The sequence below is a fragment of the Pelobates fuscus genome, chromosome 5, assembly GCF_036172605.1.
Source record: "Pelobates fuscus isolate aPelFus1 chromosome 5, aPelFus1.pri, whole genome shotgun sequence".
In the NCBI taxonomy this organism is placed as follows: domain Eukaryota; kingdom Metazoa; phylum Chordata; class Amphibia; order Anura; family Pelobatidae; genus Pelobates; species Pelobates fuscus.
Window position 1 is genome coordinate 294,109,493 of NC_086321.1, and position 20,014 is coordinate 294,129,506.

Here is a 20,014-nt window from a genome sequence, read left to right on the forward strand (position 1 = left end):
TGTTTTTAAGCCAATGTTCTACCCAAGAACAAGCATTTTCATCGAGACCGATTTCCTTGAGTTTGAACACTAATCTTTTGTGTGGAACTGTATCAAATGCCTTGGCAAAATCCAAATAGATCACATCCACTGCAACACCCTGATCTATACTTCTACTTACTTCTTCGTAGAACGCAATCAAGTTACATCGCACTTTTAAAAATTCACATTTCTTTGGTGCTACAAAGTAAATTTGGGGCATGCACGTCATATCTGAGAGTCAAATAAAACCGTCAAATACTGCTGTGACATAGCAGTTTTAAAAAATGAAAACTTTTTAGGTGCTAAATAGTACATTTGGGGCCTGCACTTCATATCTGAGAGTCAAATGGAACCGTCAATTACTGTGGTTACATCGCACTTTGAAAAATTCTAATTTTTTTGGTGCTAAAAAGTACATTTGTGGCGTGCACTTCATATCTGTGAGTCAAATAGAACCGTCAAATACTGCTGTGACATAGCAGTTTTAAAAATTCTAATTTTTTTAGGTACTAAATAGTACATTTGCGGCCTGCGGTGCACTTCATATCTGAGAGTCAAATAGAACCTTCAAATACTGTGGTTACATCGCAGTTTTAAACATTCACATTTTTTGGGTGCTAAATAGTACATTGCTTCTCAAGAAAGTCTAAAGACTTTTTAATAAAGTGAAAAATAAGTGTTATTGTGATCGCTTCATATACAGAAGCATTAATATACATTTCTACATTGTGTAAAGACACAACTACAAAGTTAAAGGACCACTCTAGGCACCCAGACCACTTCAGCTTAATGAAGTGGTCTGGGTGCCAGGTCCTTCTAGGGTTAACCCATTTTTTCATAAACATAGCAGTTTCAGAGAAACTGCTATGTTTGTGAATGGGTTAAGCCTTCCCCTATTTCCTCTAGTGGCTGTCTCACTGACAGCCGCTAGAGGCGCTTGCGTGATTCTCACTGTGAAAATCACAGTGAGAGCACGCAAGCGTCCATAGGAAAGCATTATGAATGCTTTCCTATGTGACCGGCTGAATGCGCGCGCAGCTCTTGCCGCGCGTGCGCATTCAGCCGAATGGGAGGAGAAGAGGAGGATCGGAGGAGGAGAGCTCTCCGCCCACCGCTGGAAAAAGGTAAGTTTTTACCCCTTTCCCCTTTCCAGAGCCGGGCGGGAGTGGGTCCCTGAGGGTGGGGGCACCCTCAGGGCACTCTAGTGCCAGGAAAACGAGTATGTTTTCCTGGCACTAGAGTGGTCCTTTAAAAACCAAACACCAAAACAGATCAAAGTGATAGAAAACAGATTGATAGCAGATAACAAGCTGCTATATTTAAACCAGTTATAAATAGCTAAGAGGTACTTAAACAATATTGTAATTCTGGGGCAATACCCTCACAAGTCAAACTGAGAGGTCAGTTTATAAGGAAAATTGTTGCCTGCATACAATTCTAAAACAATTTCCTTATATCCTTTGCAGACTTTACATGCTGGAAAAACACAGGTGCCAACTGCTGTGGCTTTCGGCAGTGTGCAGACCGGTAAGGAGGGCAGGGTTGAGGAGTGGGTGGAAGATGATGTGGAGGATGATGAGGTCCTAGTCCCCAAATGGAATGAAGGTCATGCGAGTGACATGTGCAGTTTGGAGGAAGAGGCGTTGGTCGCACAGAGGCACCAGCACAGCATAAGAGGGAGCAGGGTGCAAAAGCGGAGCGGCCGTCCCCTAGAGCATGTATTAGCTCTAGAATTACCACAGTTATCCAAGTAACAGATGGAGCGATCAAAGGAACCATAACTGATTTTATGGGCCTTTCGCAATTCTCAACCTGCTGCTGCTCGCCTGTCTGCTCTGCAGCGTAACTTCGGCCTTCCCGCTCACTGCCTCATGTGCTATGTGCTCACAAGGTGGAACTCCACCTTGCACATGCTGGAGAGACTGTGCGAGCAGCAGCTGGCGATAGTGGAGTTTCAGATGCAGCACGCACGGGTCAGTCGCTCTGCGGAACAGCACCACTTCACCACCAATGAGTGGGCCTCCATGCGAGACCTGTGTGCCATGTTGCCCTGTTTCGAGTACTCCACCAACAGGGCCAGTGCCGATGACGCCGTTCTCAGCCTTACTATCCCGCTTCTATGTCTCCTTGAAAAAACGCTTTGGGCGATGATGGAAGAGGATGTGGCACAGGAGGAAGAGGAGGAGGAAGAGGGGTCATTTCCACAGTTATCAGGCCAGTCATTCACTAGTGGCTCGGAGGGTGGGTTCCTGCACCAGCATAGGCCAGGTACACAATTGTCCAGCATCTCCACACTGTCCCATGGAAGCGTTCAGCTGTCCATCTCCCAAACACTGAAGAGAAAGAGGAAGTACCCCCCTACCCACCCGCGATCCATGGCCCTGAACGCCAGCATTTCAAAATTCATGGTCTTTGAAGAAAGAAATGCACCGCAGGCCGCAAATGTTTCTTTTTTTATGTCCCAATATTTTTGAGGCTACCCCAATTAAAAAAACAAAAAACAAAACAAATAAAAAACAGTGTTGGCTACCTCCTCCGCCTCTACCGCCGCTTCCACCTACACCGCCACGGTCACCGCCTCCTCAACCTATGGGTCACTTAGTATAAACTATGTACACAATACACAAGGCTTGTGAATGCCTTTTCTCCTTGCATCAGGAGTTGAGCTCAGTTTGAACAATGAAAGAGAATACCCTGCACTCCAACCCTCACTCAAATGGATAATTCTGGTGATCCTCCTGACAGCCATGCTTTAGATTTTGATTTATGTTCTTTCAAAGCTAAAATCAACGATTCCATGTAGTGCTATTTTTCTATCCACATTTGTTTTCAGGGCACTTGTCCTGACTTCAATGAGGTTCAGGTTCGGGGTCAAGTTTAGGTCAAGTTAGAGCCCGAACTCGAACTTTTTGACGAAGTTCCGGCGAACTCGGCGAACCCAAACATCCAGGTGTCCGCTCAACTCAACATGAGCCTCCATAATAGCACCAAGCAGAGTGCATGTTTGATACATGATATAACAATCTGATCTAACATTGCCTGGCTTTGTTGGGGAACATTTAAGAACCTGTAGAATAATAGGTTATTCATTGATGTTCCAAACATTAAGACACTGGTTGTGGGTTGTGAGAGACCTTCTCTATAAAACAAATTATTCCTTTGCTTTTTATTATACTGTTTGTAAAATGTATCATACTCCTTTCGAGTAAGAGCATTCCGAGAAATCGTGAAAAACCTTACAATAATGACTAAAGCTGTATAGGCATTTTATTCACTGTGTTCCTGTGACCCACATACACTGATCAGCCACAAAATTAAAACCACCAGCCTAATATCATGCAGGCCTTCGTGCCTCCAAAACAGCTAGGATATGTTGAGGCATGGACCCCTCAAGATACCTGAATGTGCCCTGTGGTGTCTGGCACCAAGACATTAGCAGGGGATCCTTTAAGTTAAGCAGATTTGTTGTTCCTGGGGGCGTGGTTTGCAGCCGAGCGAGCTGGACGTGTCCGGGTAGAGCTCTGCTGCGACCGCGGTGCCAATAGCTCATATTAGCGGAGACAGACCTCGAAAATTACTACAATAGTTGGGGATCCCGAGATGGACAGGAGAGCCCAACGAAAATTGACGAAAAAGGTAACGGAGGTCTCTGTACCTGAAATGTTCGCGGCCTCTCGCGCTGTGCGACCGAGCTCACAAGATGGCGGACGTGAAGGCCCGGGTACACCCAGATCGCCTTCGAGCCCAGCGGGCGGAGGGGCAATGGGGTCTCCGGACTCCGATACCAGCCAGATCTTGACTAAGCTGGCTGAAGTACGTAGCTATTTAGCCACGGAGATTGTCCGCACCACGACGGAGGTTAAGGCCGAGATTCAGGCTTTGGGGGTGAGGACGGCGGCCCTCGAGCAGCGGGTGGAGTCTACAGTTGTGGCCCACAATGCAGCCGCGGCCCAAATTAATCATCTCACCTCCCAACTGTCGTTTGCTCACTCTGCTATACATGACCTGGGGAATCGATCGCGGCGAAATAATGTCCGGCTACGGGGGTTGCCGGAACAGGCTGGGGAAGGTGCTCTCAGCGAAGTGGTCTTGGGCATTTTCAAGCCGCTTCTCCCCGATATCCCTGACTATCTCTGGCATATTGAAAGGGCGCATAGAGCGCTCCGTGCTAAGAGAGCGGACGACAGGCGCCCCAGAGATGTTATCATCAGGTTCCTCTCATTTCAAACGAAGGAGGCCTTGATGCGATATGGCAGGGACCACCCGATTACTCACAATGGGGCAGACCTCGCTCTGTACCAGGACTTGACCCCTCAGACCCTGCAGAGACGGCGGGAATGGCGCCCTCTTACCGAACTGTTGCAGCACCACTCGGTCAAGTATGCCTGGGGGCATCCATTTCGGCTGCTGGCCTTTAAAGACGGGCGTACAAAAATTATGTTTCCTGATGGCGATCCAGTGAAGTTCTTGAAGGAGTTGGGGATCCGTCCCCCCGATGACTTCGTGATACCGACGGTGCAGGCGGAGGTCCTGGATGCCCTTCCCCGTGAATGGTATTCGGCAGAGGACTGAGGTGATGTTCTGCCTCGGTCTCTGATATCGGACGGCTGGTGGCCGTCCCTGATGGTAAGGCCCTGCGGGTGGGATATCTTGTTTGGGTGGGGGATGTTGGGCCCCTCGTTGGGGGTTCTTTTTTCTCCCCCCTCTTTTTTGTTATGGGCACTGGCATCCGAGACTTTCGTTGCGGCCTTCTTGGGCCTATGGGGCGTAATTTTCGCGGGTGGGTCCGCTGATGTTGGGGAGGGTTAGGGTTGATCGTTTGTCCCAATCCTGGCCTTAACTCCCCCTTTTTGCCTCGTGGGCATAAAAACTACTACTCCCCCACTGTACGATGAGCCTCATTGCTTTACTTCTGCATTTCCAGCTCATTATTGGTGGATTGTTGACAATTGTGTTTTGTGTTCATGCTTTGGCCGGGATCGGAAACCGGGCTGGGGCGGTGGGCGGCGGGGGGTGCTCGAGGTGGCTAGCGATTTTATTTGTTTTTATTCAATTATCTTGAACGTATATTTAGCTTATGTTAAACAGTAATTTCTTTTTATGTATTGCCTACTTGATAGGCTGGATAGGCCCCCCTCCTTGCCTTCGGACTGGACTAGCTCCGTCACCCGTTTATTGTTCGGTTTTTCCTTGCTGGGCTGATATGGGCTGGGATCCTGTATATCTTGTTACCGTGTTATGATGAACAGATGGGAGCACTGTGGGGCGGCGGGCTGCGGGCGAGGCTAATGGGTGTTCCATTTTTTGTCTGCATTCTGCTAAGTGTCGTTCTATTATCTCCCCGGGCCTGAGGTTAAGTTAAGTTAAGTTGTTGCACCTTTCTATTGTAGCATGTCTCACCATGGCCCCGAGGCCTATCGATTCGGGGGGCATGTTTTGGGGAGGGGGAGGTGGTGTACATTGATCCACTTGGTACCCTAGATTCGGTTGATCTATCACTCCCCCCTTAGCTATATTGGGATATGCAATGTGTATACATTCGCCTGTTCTCTGCCCTCCACAATCGGTTCCCCCACTGGCTACTTAAGTATCAATTTTTTCTATACCCTTTAAGGTAGTTCTCTGTTCAGATAGTATGTTTCCCAATCTCCACGTGGGGTACCGGATTGGAACACTTGAAAATGCGGATCACTTACACTATGGTTGATAACGAGTTACTTGTATATATGATGTTCTTAGTTAAGCATACCCACTGATACGTGGATAGGCTTTTTACAGATAATATGTTTAGCCTCCCCCTAATTTTATACTATACCGGAGGCTGGGGGGAGGTGACAACGTTTCGCTGCCCTCCCCTGATTACCTGGGTCGGTGCTTCCTTGGGTTGGGTCGTAATATTCGGGCCCCGCCCGGGGACGGCCTAAATGTGCCCCCCCCCCCCCCCCCCCCCTGACATCTATAAAGCAGTGTTATTGTCCCCCACTGTCCCCCATTGATTACGAGATGCTGTCCTGTCTCCATATTGGTTATGTTTGGCACCCTTGAGGTGCTCATCTTGATTGGTCTGTGTTCATGCCGATCTGGGGTACATTTTGTACCCTAGAGGGGCGTCAACATATACCCCGTGTTGTCCTGGCATCAGGTAAGACCAGGCGTAAGTTATTTTTACTGTTACTCTCTCTACTCTTTCTTCTCCCGCCCTATTCCATTTTCCCTAGTTCTGTCCTACCCCCATCCCGTTACCCTGCTTATGCCCTACTGGGAGGGGTTGTCGCTGAACCCGTTACGCAGCTATTATGTCGACCCTCTGCGGGCTCGTCTAATACCATCTGCCTACCTCTTGACTCACCGATATGCCTCTAAAGATCTTATCTCTCAATGTTAAGGGACTCAATGCTCCAAGGAAACGACGCCTTATGTTTAGGGAACTCAAGCGCCTTAATCCTGACATAGCGTTCTTGCAGGAGACGCATGTTCCAAAGGCCGCGAAGTTTGCCTTAAGGGACCATACATATAGAACGGTACATGAGGCGAGGACTTTAAACAAAAGAAATGGTGTGGCGGTACTTGTGCACCATAGATGCCCCCTCCGGATAGGGAAGGTGACAGCGGATCCGGCGGGACGCTTCTTAGTGATTTCAGGGAGTTTGCACTCCCATACGATCCATCTCCTCAATATTTACGCTCCCAATGACCCCTCTGCTGCTTTCTGGGATAATATGGCCCAAACGGTTAATGACCTGCCGCATGGCATGATTGTTGTGGGAGGGGATCTCAACGCCACCCCATGTCCAGCTGTAGACCGAAGCCAGGGGGGCGGGTTGCCAAGATCGCACGGGAGGGGAAGTCAGGATAAATTGCTTCGTTCATTCATCCAACGCACAGGCCTATTAGACATCTGGAGAGCTCACCACCCTGAAGATCGAGACTACACTTTTTACTCCGCTCCTCACGGTACGTATTCTAGGATTGACTTATTTCTGGTTAACTCACACTTAGCGGCAAAGACATTGGAATCCTCGATCGGATCCATCACGTGGTCAGACCATGCTGAGATCACGATATCTCTAGATAAGTTGTGCACGGCGTCGCCGTGGTCCTGGAAGTTGAATACTTCTTTGCTGCAAGATCCGGCGGTGGTGGAGACGATCCGCACGGAACTGTCCGATTATTTCGGTAGAAATGTGGCTCCCGACATTCGCCCAGCAACCGTGTGGGCCGCTCATAAAGCGGTTATACGGGGCATATTTATCCGCGAAGCCACTTTAAAGAAGAAACGTAAAATGCAGCTACTGTCGTCTCTCTTAGAGGCTTTGGGCAAGGCTGAGGAGAGACACAAAACCGCCCCATCCGCCGACACCTTGGCGGACGTCCAGAGGTTACGTTCCTCGGTGCGTGAGATACTTATCGATGATACGGCCAGAGCAATGGTTTGGTCCAGGAGGACGTACTATGAGAAGTCCAATAAAATGGACACTTTGCTGGCTCGTTCGCTTCGACCGAGACAGGGCCATTCCCATATCACTAGAATCAGGGACTCCGCTGGGGTGTATCGCACCGATCCCACGGACATCGCAAAAGTTTTCTCTGATTATTATGCAGCGTTATACAACCACTCCGGGACAGTCGGCGGTGACCAACTACGCCGCGAGACTGACGAAACCAGACAATTCTTGGAACAGCTGGCACTGCCAAAGCTGGGTTCAGGGGATACCGCTGTTCTGGGAGCGCGTATTACGACGGAGGAAATAGATGCGGCAATTTCCACATTGAAAGGCAATAGGGCCCCCGGACCGGATGGGTTCGAGGGGGGTTATTACAAAACCTTTCGGGAAACATTAACGCCTCATCTGGAGACGTTGTTTAACGATCTCATGGAGGGGGGGAGGCCGGACAAGGACATGTCGCTGGCCGACATAGTTCTCCTGCCGAAGCCGGGCAGAGACGACTCGTTACCCGAAAACTTCCGCCCTATATCGCTGATAAATCACGACTCCAAACTCTTAGCTAAGATCCTGGCGACCCGCCTGAACCCCCATCTGAAACACCTAATCCATCCCGACCAGGTAGGTTTTATACCCGGCAGACAACTGTATGAAAATACTCGGCGCAACATCGATCTAATATGGAGGCAGGCGACGGAGGGGATCCCAACCTTGATCCTCTCACTCGACGCAGAAAAGGCCTTCGATAGAGTTAAATGGCCCTATCTATTTGAGGTCCTTCGGCATTTCGGCTTACCGGAATCCTTTGTCACTGCGATTGGGGCTCTGTATACTGATGTCCAAGCTCGGGTACGGATAACGGGAGCAAAGGCACTACCGTTCACTTTGAGCAATGGCACCAGACAGGGCTGCCCTCTGTCCCCTCTACTCTTCGCCCTTTCGCTGGAACCCCTGCTACAGAAAGTACGCATCACTCCCGAAATTCGGGGAATATCGATAGGGGACAAACGATACGTGGTCTCCGCCTTCGCAGACGACGTCCTATTGACTCTGACACATCCGCCGGAGTCGATGGACGCGCTAGCAGCGGTACTGGAATTCTATGGTCAATTAGCAGGCTATAAGGTGAACTTGCCTAAATCATGTGCACTCCCTATCTGCATGCGCGATTCCGACATTGCCTGCGTGGGGAGTATGCATGATATTCGAATAGAGAAACACCACATTAAATACCTGGGGATATGCCTGACGGCAGATCCTGCTCAGCTTTTCAAGCAGAACTACGCCCCATTGATTCGATCCCTGATATCGGACATGGAACACTGGCAGGATAAACCAATATCATGGATTGGTAGGATCCATGCAGTTAAAATGAATGTGCTCCCTAGGATCTTATTTTTTTTCCAAGCCCTTCCGGTTAAGCTGACTAAATCCGACCTGGGGGTTCTCCAACAGGCGGTAGGGAGGTTTATTTGGCAGAATAGGAAACACAGGGTATCCCGCAATATCCTGTACAGAGCGCGGTCACGAGGGGGTTTAGGTTTACCTAATTTCTATTTCTATTATCTGGCGGCCCAGCTCGCGCAAGTCGCGTACTGGCATTCTCCCCCGGAAGAGAGGAGGTGGGTGGATCTGGAATCCTCTCTCTTGGTTCCGGACCTCCCTCAGTTCTATATTTGGATCCCTCGGGACCATAGACCGAGGACGCAAGTTGTTTGTCCAGCCATAGCGAACTCGGTCAAAATCTGGGACGCAACATCGGTTAAATATGGGCTAACCTCCCAGGAGTCCCCGATGACCCCCTATCTGAGGAACAAAGCCTTCGCCCCAGGTCTAGTAGCTAGGGACTTTAAAGGAATAGAGGGCACAGGCGTTCAGCGCTTATGTCAATTATACGAGGGCGGTACACTCCTCAGGTTTGAAGAATTACAAACTAGAGCTGTTCTGCGTCCGTCGGATTTCTTTAGGTATGTCCAACTTAGGGACTATGCACAGTCTCCGGGGATTAAACGATGTGCGCTGAAACCCCTTACGTACTTTGAAACCCTATGCCTTGAGGAAAGGTTCCCAAGAGGCCTCATTACGAAATTATACACGCTCTTGAGCACGTCTACCTCAGAATGGGGAGAGCTTACCTATATAGCCCAATGGGAAGCTGATCTCGGCGAAGAACTGGAAGGGGTGGATTGGCAGGAGATTTGGGAGGCAGCGGCGACCTCCTCCATATGCGTAACCATGCAGGAGCAAGCTTATAAAACTATGTTTCGGTGGTACACCACGCCGGTGAAGCTCTGCAGAATGCACAGGTTATCTTCAGATGTTTGCTGGAGAGGCTGTGGACAAAAAGGAACGTATTTGCACATGTGGTGGGAATGTCCTGTGGCCCAGGATTTTTGGAGGCAAGTGGCGGGGTTATTAAAGGATCTCTTTGGCAGGGAGATAAAACTGGACCCGTGGGTGTTCCTCCTAGCCAGACCACTCGAGGACTGGACCAGGACTGAACAGAAGCTGTTACATAGGGTGAACCTAGCGGCGAGGAGGGCCCTCGCACAAGTCTGGCTTCAGGCCTCGGCGCCATCGCTTCAGGTTTTAATGCAAAAGATTAAGGATAACTTCCTCATGGATAAGCTGACTGCGAGGGTCAGGGGTACGAATGCGAAATTTGAGAAAATCTGGACACCTTGGATAGAGAGCGGTATAGGCGATTAGGAGCAGCGGGCCCACATATCCCCTCCCTTCCTCCCCCCCCCCTCTCCCCCCCCCCCCCCCTCCCTTCACATTCCACTCCTATCCCTGATCTATTTCTAACCCCACTTTCCTACGCCTATCTTACTCTCCCTTCCTCTTCTCTTTTTCTGCTTTCACTCGCTCTTTCATCTGAATGGCTTCAAGTTATACTCCACAGTCTCCTGAGCCCCGGATCTGGTGTGCTGGGCGAGGGGCACCGCGACATGAATCGTTTCAGGTTTCATGTGGTGGGGCCATTAGGTATCCCTGATACCGGGGTTGGAGGGGGATCTCAGATAGCATGAAAGTTATGTCAACACGTCTGGGTAACTCTTCTACTAGATCCCCAACCACAGACATCATAGCCATTTCGGATTTTTTTGTCTTTTATATATACTTAAAAAATTGGGAGATCACCATCCTCATATCTGGACGCTTTAGAGACGATTTCCTAATGTTTTATGGATACAGCCGCTCATATGGGCTCTATGCCACAAGATGTATGTTTTATGTATCTAAGCCTGTGAATATGTCCGATATGTGATATTCCTATTGATTTTGTTTGTATTGATGGTGTTCAACCTTGTTATAAATAAAGAATTTAAAAAAAAAAAAGATTTGTTGTTCCTGAACATCCCACAGATTCTCAATAGGATTGAGATCTGGGGAATTTGGAGGCCAATGCAACACCTTGAACTCTTTGTCATGTTCCTCAAATGGGCATTCTGATCAGTTTGTGGCTAAGCAGCCACATAGGAAGCACTGTGTGTTCTGACACTATTCTACCAAATCCAGCATTATCTTTCTCAGCTATTTGAGCCACAGTAGCTTTACTGTGTGATAGGACCTGACGAGAGAACCTTTGCTCACCACAGGCATCAATGAGAATTGGGCGCCCATAACCATGACACCAGTTCACAACGTTTGGTAGTTACTAATCACTGTATACTGGGTACACTACACAAGATTTGCACAAGCTGTTTTGGAGATGCTCTGAACCACCTGTCTAGTCATCACTGTTTGGCCCTTGTCACGGTCACTCAATCTTTTTACTTGCTCAATTGTTCCTGCTTCCTACACTTGAAATTCAAGAACTAACTGTTCATTTTTGTTTTATTACATAAGCTACTAACAACTTTTCTGCCAAATTCCAAATTTAATTTTGAGCATTTATTTGCAGAAAATGACAACTGCTCAACAAAACCAAAAAGGTTTATTTTTAAACCATGCAATACTAAAGCTTTTCATTAGGAAGAGTTTAGAAATCAATATTTGGTGGAATAAGCCCTGGTTTTCAATTAGAACTTTCAAGCATCTTGGCTTGCTCTCCACTAGTCTTTCACACTGACGTTGGTTGACTTTATGCCACTTCTAGTGTAAAAAAAGCATCCTTTGTGACCATCCTTTTCCTCTTGATGACATTCGAGATGTTTTCAATGGGGTTCATGCTGGAATTTGGGCTGGCCATGAGAGTGTCTTGATCTGGTAATCCTCCATTCACACCTTGATTGGACTGTCTGTGCGTCATGGAACATTGTTTGCTGGGGAAAAAACAACACCTAAGATAACTTTGTACATGGCTTGAATATGTGTCCTTCACAAAGATTAATTTGACTGATTAGTGCCTTGCTGAAGAACCCCCAGATCATCACCAATCTTACAACAAATTACATAGTGGGTGCGAGACTCTTGGTCTTATAGGCCTCCATAGGTCTCTGTCTAACTATTAGAAGACCAGGTTTTGGATAAAGCTGAAAACTGGACTCATTAGAAAAGATGACCATCCCCCAGTCTTGTAAGATCCAAACCGTGTGGTATTTTGCACACATTAGCCTGGCTCTTCTTTGCTCTCAATTGATGAAGGGCTTTTTTCTAGCTTTACAATACTTTAGTGCTGCCATTAGAAGCCTGTCCTTCCCATGCACTTCACCCCAGTTGCCATTCTTTTGTAGGCCACCTGATGTCATCCTACGGTTGTTGAGGGACATTTGAAGGACTTGGTGGTCATCCTGGTTATTCCAGAGTCATTATTGCCCTCTGTCAATCTGTAGCTTTGGTGTCCACAATATCTGCTGCTTGTTCTTATGAACCGCCATTTAAAATAATTTTTGTATAGAAGCAATTTTGTTTTCCAGAGCTGTATAATATATATATATATATATATATATATATATATATATATATGTATATATATATAAATAAACCATTGCAAGACAGTAACAAGACTTCTAAAGATCTAAATATGCTAAAGATCTGCTTTTATTGCAGCAGTAATGAATGCACTAAATCTTGCCATGGAACTTCCGCTTTATCTGCAACCTCTAGCTCGTGTTGTCTCTGGCATTCCCATAGCAGTTCCACTTTGGGGGCATTTTTTGTCATGCACTTGCTCTGTGTTTAATTTAGGTTGGTTGTCTTGACACTCACCAGGGCCCGACCTCCTTCCTTCCAACTGGTGAATAGTCTCTGGGCTGTATTTCAGGCAAAGTCCTCCATTCTTTCTGAGTAGTTTTTGGGTCTTAATATCCATGGTGTCCAGGTCTCCTCATTATCCCAGCTAGATTCCTGATGACTGGTAAAGAATTTTTTGATGGCATGGATCTTTTTTTTTTTGCTATATAGCTGGGATTTCAAAACCAGTCCGACTCTCTGGAGGTGATGGATATTTCTGTCTTACATAGTTACATAGTTAGATAGCTGAAAAGAGACTTGCATCCATCAAAGTCAGCCTTCCTCACATATGTTTTTGATGTTGACGCAAAAGAAGGCAAAAAAAACAGTCTGAAACCCTTCCAATTTTGCAACAAACTAGGAAAAAATTCCTTCTTGACCCCAAAATGGCAGTCAGATATCTCCTTGGATCAAGCAACTATTACCCTACTAATCAGACATTATATCCCTGTATGTTATGTTTTTGCAAGTATTTATGCAATTTCTGTTTAAACATATGTATGGACTCTGATAAAACCACCTCTACAGGCAGAGAATTCCACATCCTTATAGTTCTTACTGTAAAGGGAGCAGTGCATGCCTTATCACCACCAGAGAGTAGAATAATGAAAGAGTACATCAAAGACTCCCTAAGTAAGGGCCACATATGTAAATCATCCTAGCCTGCTGGTGCAGGGTTATTTTTTGTAAAAAAAAAAAAAAAAAAGATGGAGAATTACGTTCATGCATTGACTACAGGGCATCAAACAAGATCACCATTAAAAATCCCATTCCCCTCATTTCCGAATTGTTTGACAGACTCCAGGGTGCTAAAATCTTTACTAAACTTGACCTCAGGAGTGCATACATGTTGGTAAGGATTAAAGAAAATCATGAGTAGAAAATAGCATTTAACATCAGAAGTGGGCACTATGAGTATCATGCCCTTCGGGTTATGCAATGCTCCGGCCCTGTTCCAGGACTTTATTAATGATGTACTCAGAGACTATATCTATTCATTTGTCCTAGTGTATCTAGATGATATTCATATTTATTCCCTGACCTTCAGACTCACCACAAACATGTCAAACAAGTATTGCAAACTTTACTTAAAAATCAACTGTATTGCAAACTGGAAAAATGCATCTTTGACCAGACTGAAGTACATTTTTGGGGGTATAGCATTTCTGCCTCTGGTTTTCAGATGGATCCTCATAAACTAGAGGCTGTTCTACATTGACCATTGCCGAATGGACTAAAAGCCATCCAAAGGTTTATTGGGTTTGCTAATTATTACAGGAGATTTATCATAGAATTCTCTTCTGTGATAGCCCCCATCACCAATATGACTAGCAGTACGATATGGGGGCTTGCAGTACGATATGGTCTAAGGAAGCTAGAGAAGCTTTTGAACTTCTCAAACAAAGGTTTGCTTCTGCTGACATATTGATACATCCTGACAACAGGCAAACCCTTCATACTAGAGGTTGATGCCTCAGAAACTGGGTTAGGGGCTGTTCTTTCTCAGAGGGAGAGTCAGGATACCCCTTTGCATCCATGTGGGTACTTCTCTAGAAAGTTGTCTCCAGCTGAGAATGTAATTATGATATTGGCAACAGAGGATTGTTGGCCATTATACTAGTGCTTAGAGAGTGGCAACATCTTTTAGAGGGTTAGGAGGACCCCCTGTTGATCTTTACTGACCACAAGAATTTGGCTTATATAGGGGATGCTAAACGACTGTCTTCTAGACTATTATCCCTATTCGACTATTATCCCTCCTGAGTGTATCATTGCTTCCACTGTTCTTTCCTTGTCATCCACTCTGCTTGGTGCTATTATGGAGGCTCAGTCTCAGGCACCATGCAATAAACCACTGGATAAAATATTTGTTCCATTGGCTGAAAGGGAGAATGTCATGAGGTTGTTCCACAATAACATGACTGCTGGGAATCCAGGCATTAATAAATTAATAAATTATATATCTAGTATCTATTAGTTATATGAATTATATATCTAGTATCTATTAGTTATATGCCAACATATTTTATATCTAGTATCTATTAGTTATATGTCATAAAGCTCCTGGATGCTTTTATCTTTATACCTGTGAATATTTATGGGATTTGATGAAACCCCACTTTTTCCAGTTTCAGAGCTTTATCCTATTCTCTGTCTTATTCCCTCTTACACATTTTCTGATAGATATATCTTTTAACTATCAGTACTTACTATTAATAAATCCATATCCGTGATCCTGAGATAATTTTGGTGGGATTCTCTCAGGATGTTAAAAGAATATGTGCAGGCCTGTTCAGTTTGTGCAGTTTCTAAAGTTCCTCATAAGCTTCCATGTGGATTATTGCATCCACTTCCCATACCTAGTGTTCCATGGTCCATTTGTCCATAGAACTTCTCAGTTGTAATGGCTTTACCACCATCCTTATGGTGGTTGACCGCTTTTCCAAAACGGCTCATTTTGTTCCACTCACAAAATTGCCATCCTCACAAGACCTAGTTCTTATTTTCATACGAGAAATTGTCTGACTACATGGCATTCCTCACAATATTGTATCTGACAGAGGTTCTCAGTTTGTGTCTCGGTTTTGGAGGGCTTTTAATAAACAGTTGGGCATTGAATTGTCATTTTCTTCCTCTTACCATCCCCAAACCAATAGTACGGCTGAGACACATAACTAGTCATTGGAATTTTATTTTTGTTGTTTTATTAATAGCACACAGGATAATTGGTCCAAATTATTACCCTGGGCCGAGTTTGCTAGGAACAATGCTAACCATGATTCTTCTGGACATAGACCATTCTTTGTTAACAACAGTCGTCATCCTACTGTTCTGCCGACTGTTTTTTCTGACACTGCTATCCCTACTTTGGATGATCACCTTACTTCTATTCGTGAGACTTGGACTAAGGTTCACTCCACTCTCAAAACTACAGCTGATCATTTAAAATGTCATGCTGATAATTGGCGGGGGCACCAACCCTGTTTACCAAGTGGGTGAGAGGGTGTGGTTATCATTGCGCAACATCAAACTTAAAGTTCCTAGCATGAAGTTTGCTCCCAGATTCCTTGATCCGTTTTGTATCCTTTGTAGAATTAATTCTGTTTCATATTCTCTGCCTCGTTACGTATTCCTAACACTTTTCATGTTTCTTCGCTCAAACTTCTTATTTGCAATAGGTATACTATTCCAAGTGTTTCTGGACAGGAGGACTATGAAATCTCTTCCATAATCGATTCCACGTGGTGGTGGCCATCTTGTTCGCATGGACCAAATCTGCGAATAGACTTCAGGGGGACTTAGCCGCGAATGTCCTGGAACTATTTTGGGCATGAAAAACTTGTGGTTCCCGATCGGTCCTCCAGCGGCACTTAGCCGTGATTCTATGGAACTGTTTTGGGCATGGGACCATGCCTGTGCCTGGGCATAAATATGACTTCCATAAAATTTCTGAACCCCTTACCTGGGTTATTTTTGGATATGTTGTTCAACCAGATCAGGGCTATCAGGGGATTTATGGGGATATGTTGTGTTTTGAGGTACTTATGGTACTTTATAAAAATGTGTATTTTTTCTGCCTGGGGATAATTAAGTTAATGCTTTATCTGCCTTAATTATTGTGTACTGTATGTGGGAGTGTCATTCATTGTCACATTGTTTTTATTGGCTTGTACACTTTGTGTCCCTGTGCCCAACAACGTCCACCTGGGAGTCACCTTTGTTGGGAAACTTGCATAAAAGGCCAGTGTGCCTCCATTAAAATTGAGTTCCTGCTTAACCCTCAACATGTAGCTTGGTCTCGTGATTGGAGGGGAACTGCTATATTCACACTGGGGATTGCTATACTCCTAATACTCCCCTGGGTTCTAATCACTAGCTGTTCCTGCTACGCTCTCCGAAGTAGGAGAGGTCTTTCCCACGCGGTCCCCGTCGGCGAAGGTAACCAACCGGAGTACAGGAAGCTCCGTTACAATATGTATGGAGGCACTTGAAAAGATACCCTTAAATTACAGTGTAACACACCTATAGCTCAAATTCAAGGTTTTGTTTTGTTTCAGAATGTGGGCATTTGCCTCTGTACTTATATTGATAGGGGCAAAAATGCCTCAAGCTAGTTCACTGGATTGAAGAGGCACCACGTGATTGAAATCATTGCTATTAGAGATGTCACCAGTTCCTATATGTAATGGTCTTTTTCAAGAAACTGTGAATAAATGTGTTTAATAAAACTAGGCCAAAGCATGGCTTGTTGAATTATTTTATCATTATATACCATCAGGAGTTAGGCAAAGAGCATATAACATTTTGGTCAAAATGTCCTCTCATTACTGTAAGCATATGTAAATAGTGCAATGAGTAAGTATACATAGTATTCTAACAAATGGTGCTAGTAGTTTGTGTCAAAGGAAAATAATCTGAGCATCAGTAATATTTGTAAACTTTGCATGTATGCCATAATGTATGATAACTGCAATTGTGAATGAGTGTTGTATGTTAATATTGGTTTTTTTTTTTGCCGATTTTCTATTAAATTGTGCAGATAGGATTTTCAGAAAAGTCAGAGCTTTATTTAATTAATTATTTATCAATTTGTGTGTTTATTTTTGAAACACTAACATATAACCAACATTCTAGGTTTAACAGTGTAAAGTGGTTAAAACATTTACAGTTTCCCACTTTTCTTATATATCCTTCCAAACCAGCTACAAGCATTGTGTTCCACAGAACCTACGTCAAAGCATTATGAAGCTGGGATTTTTGTCACGCAAAAGGCTACGCAGCAGAATGAAGAAATCACTGAAGAAGATTAATTTGTGTACACTTAGTCCTCCCCTCATTAAACTCAAATATCTTGTGGATCTGGAACAAATGTACAATGGATTTGGAGTGGAGACCTTCTCTGTACGGAGTCCACAAGGAGGAGGAAAAGACTTGTTTCTTAGAGTGTCTGGCAGTGGAGGCATCTCCTGGAAAGATTCAGACAGTGAGGTGAGTCAAAGAAATTATAGGTCGAACGAGGCAACTAAAAGATGAAGAAAAGAAAAATGTGAAAAACTGTAAGTAAATATTATAGTGGAAACTACAGCAGCCAGATAATCAGCCAGATATCTTTGCTGATAAACAAGCTTACATAACTTTCTTCAGTAACACCTTGACTCACAACCCCAAGGACTTTTTAAATACTTTCAAGTCACTATTAGTTACTATTTCACCTCCCACCAATACCCTTATGACTAAAAACTTTTGAAATTAATTCATAGACTTGTGCTGACAGAAAAAATAGTTTCAGCTGAATCACTTCTGCCACAAAAAAAAAAAAAAAATTGGGACAGAGACTTGTCTCCATATTGTGGTTCGTCTAGGCAGAATTTTGTTAACAAACAAAGATTCGGGAAAATGAATGAGAATCAAATGGACACAAAAATGGGCCAAAGAATATACTAAAAATTCTATGCATAATACAAATATTCTGTATATATTTACAGTACATCAATAGGCAGATTTATCCACCATGTGGTTCATAGATGATAGAAAAAGTAAAACAATAGATGGAAAAAAAAAAGAGTAGAAAAAAAATCTATATTTATAAATATCGATTTTTTTCTACTGCTCTTTTTTTCCCTCTGTTGATCACGTCTCACGTGATATGTGAATAAAAAGGTTTAGTGACTGTCCTCAATCATCAATCATCTTTATTTTCTATCAATTATTTACTTTTGTAGCTCCAGGGGTGGAATTCAGAATCACAAATACAAATTAACATGCTCAGCCACCAGGCCTTTGGTTTGGTTAGAAATGCTGCTGTATTTGGCTCTGAGTACTAGAATTCCACTTATCACCCAACTGACCTAAATTCAGACGATTTGTAGATCATAATAAAATAAATCTCCAAGTCTAATTAAGTAATTAAGAGGGGGTTTTATCAAAATTGTTGCAAAATTTTGCCTTCTTATGAATCAACAAAAACAGATGTCAGAAAGGCTGAAATTTCAGCTATGTAACTATATAAAGAAATTATGATCAGCTGAACCTTGACATGGACTAAATTAAGCCATCCCAAATGTTTTTTGGTATTTTTTATTGTTCTATTGAAATTAATTGTTCTACCATGCACAAGTTTAATATCCACTATTCACACGTAACAGCCACCTGAAATACAGCAGGTAGGTTCGTTTGCTTTTTAAAGAAGATTATACCAGATAGCATGCAATTTTGTTTTCATAAGTAGACTACCAAAAGAATTTGAGCAATAATAACAATAATGTTTACTAACAGTGCATTTATTCTGTAATATGACGTACACATATAAAAAAATGTTTGTTTAATGTACACTATTCCTTCAATAGTTCTGGCAGCCATTTTGTGACTTTCCAGACATAGTGGATATTCGTATAACACAAGTCAGCTTTGATTCAGCAGTGGCAGAAGGCCGTGTTGTGACTATTACCAAACAAGACAAGATCCTGGTAAGTAGCAAACAAAAGATTGTGAAAAAGAAAGAGAAAATGAAGAAATATACTGATGACACACAGACTTAGGGCTTTTACGTGACTTTGTCGTGAATAGCTGCTGTAAGCTGATGCTAAATCACAGACGTCCAACTGCCCAGATTTTGTTGGAATAGTCCGTAATTCAGGGTCCTGTCCAGCCATCCCGACTTTGTTCCCTGGTGTCCCCAAAAGTAGGACACCAGGGAACAAAGTCTCCCAGCAGGACCCTGGACAGGACCCTGAATTATGGACGATCCTGACAAAATCTGGACTGATCTGTTCCCAAAAAGTGGTATAACGAGATGGAAAGTGATGACAAAGTGGGACAAGCAGGATAACGAGTAGTGGCTAGCTGGTAAAAGGTAGCGACAAGGTGTAAGCAAGCCTATGTTCTGTTATTAAATGCATCACTGTGTTCTCCATTACTCCCCCACCATCACCTCATAATTCTGAAAGTATTGCAATTTTATTTTTGTCCCTAAAGGAGTTTCAGTTTCCAGTATTGCAAGATGCATTGTCCTTTGTATCCCTGGTTGATGGTTACTACAGATTAACTACTGACTCCCAACATTACTTTTGCGAGGAGGTGGCACCTCCAAGGTTGAAGTGGAACTTAGAGAACCAGTGCCATGGACCGATCACGTGAGCGACACATCAATGAGCACTTCCTTTGACCTTCCAGGAAACTTTCACCAAACTAACCAGTCTTTTATGTATTAACTGCTCTTAATCAGCAAACAGTTCATTGTGTTTACTGCAATTTATATACAACTATTCCTTACCTCATACCTTTCCTGCTCTCCAAATGTTACCTGCACTTCATCAAACTCTCTTCATCTTACTCTCTAATTTTCATCCTTTCTTATCATATTTTGACTA

At 44.2% G+C, this 20,014-nt stretch overlaps 1 protein-coding gene across 1 annotated transcript in view; it reads left to right on the forward strand.

The window, feature by feature from the left end:
* The window catches only part of JAK3 (Janus kinase 3), a 329,337-nt gene that overhangs the window by 157,955 nt on the left and 151,368 nt on the right, over positions 1–20,014 (forward strand). Inside the window, exons 6-8 of the mRNA XM_063455458.1 lie at positions 17,348–17,633; positions 18,992–19,111; positions 19,620–19,777. Coding sequence (XP_063311528.1) covers positions 17,348–17,633; positions 18,992–19,111; positions 19,620–19,777 — 564 coding nt within the window. The remainder of the gene's footprint in view (positions 1–17,347; positions 17,634–18,991; positions 19,112–19,619; positions 19,778–20,014) is intronic.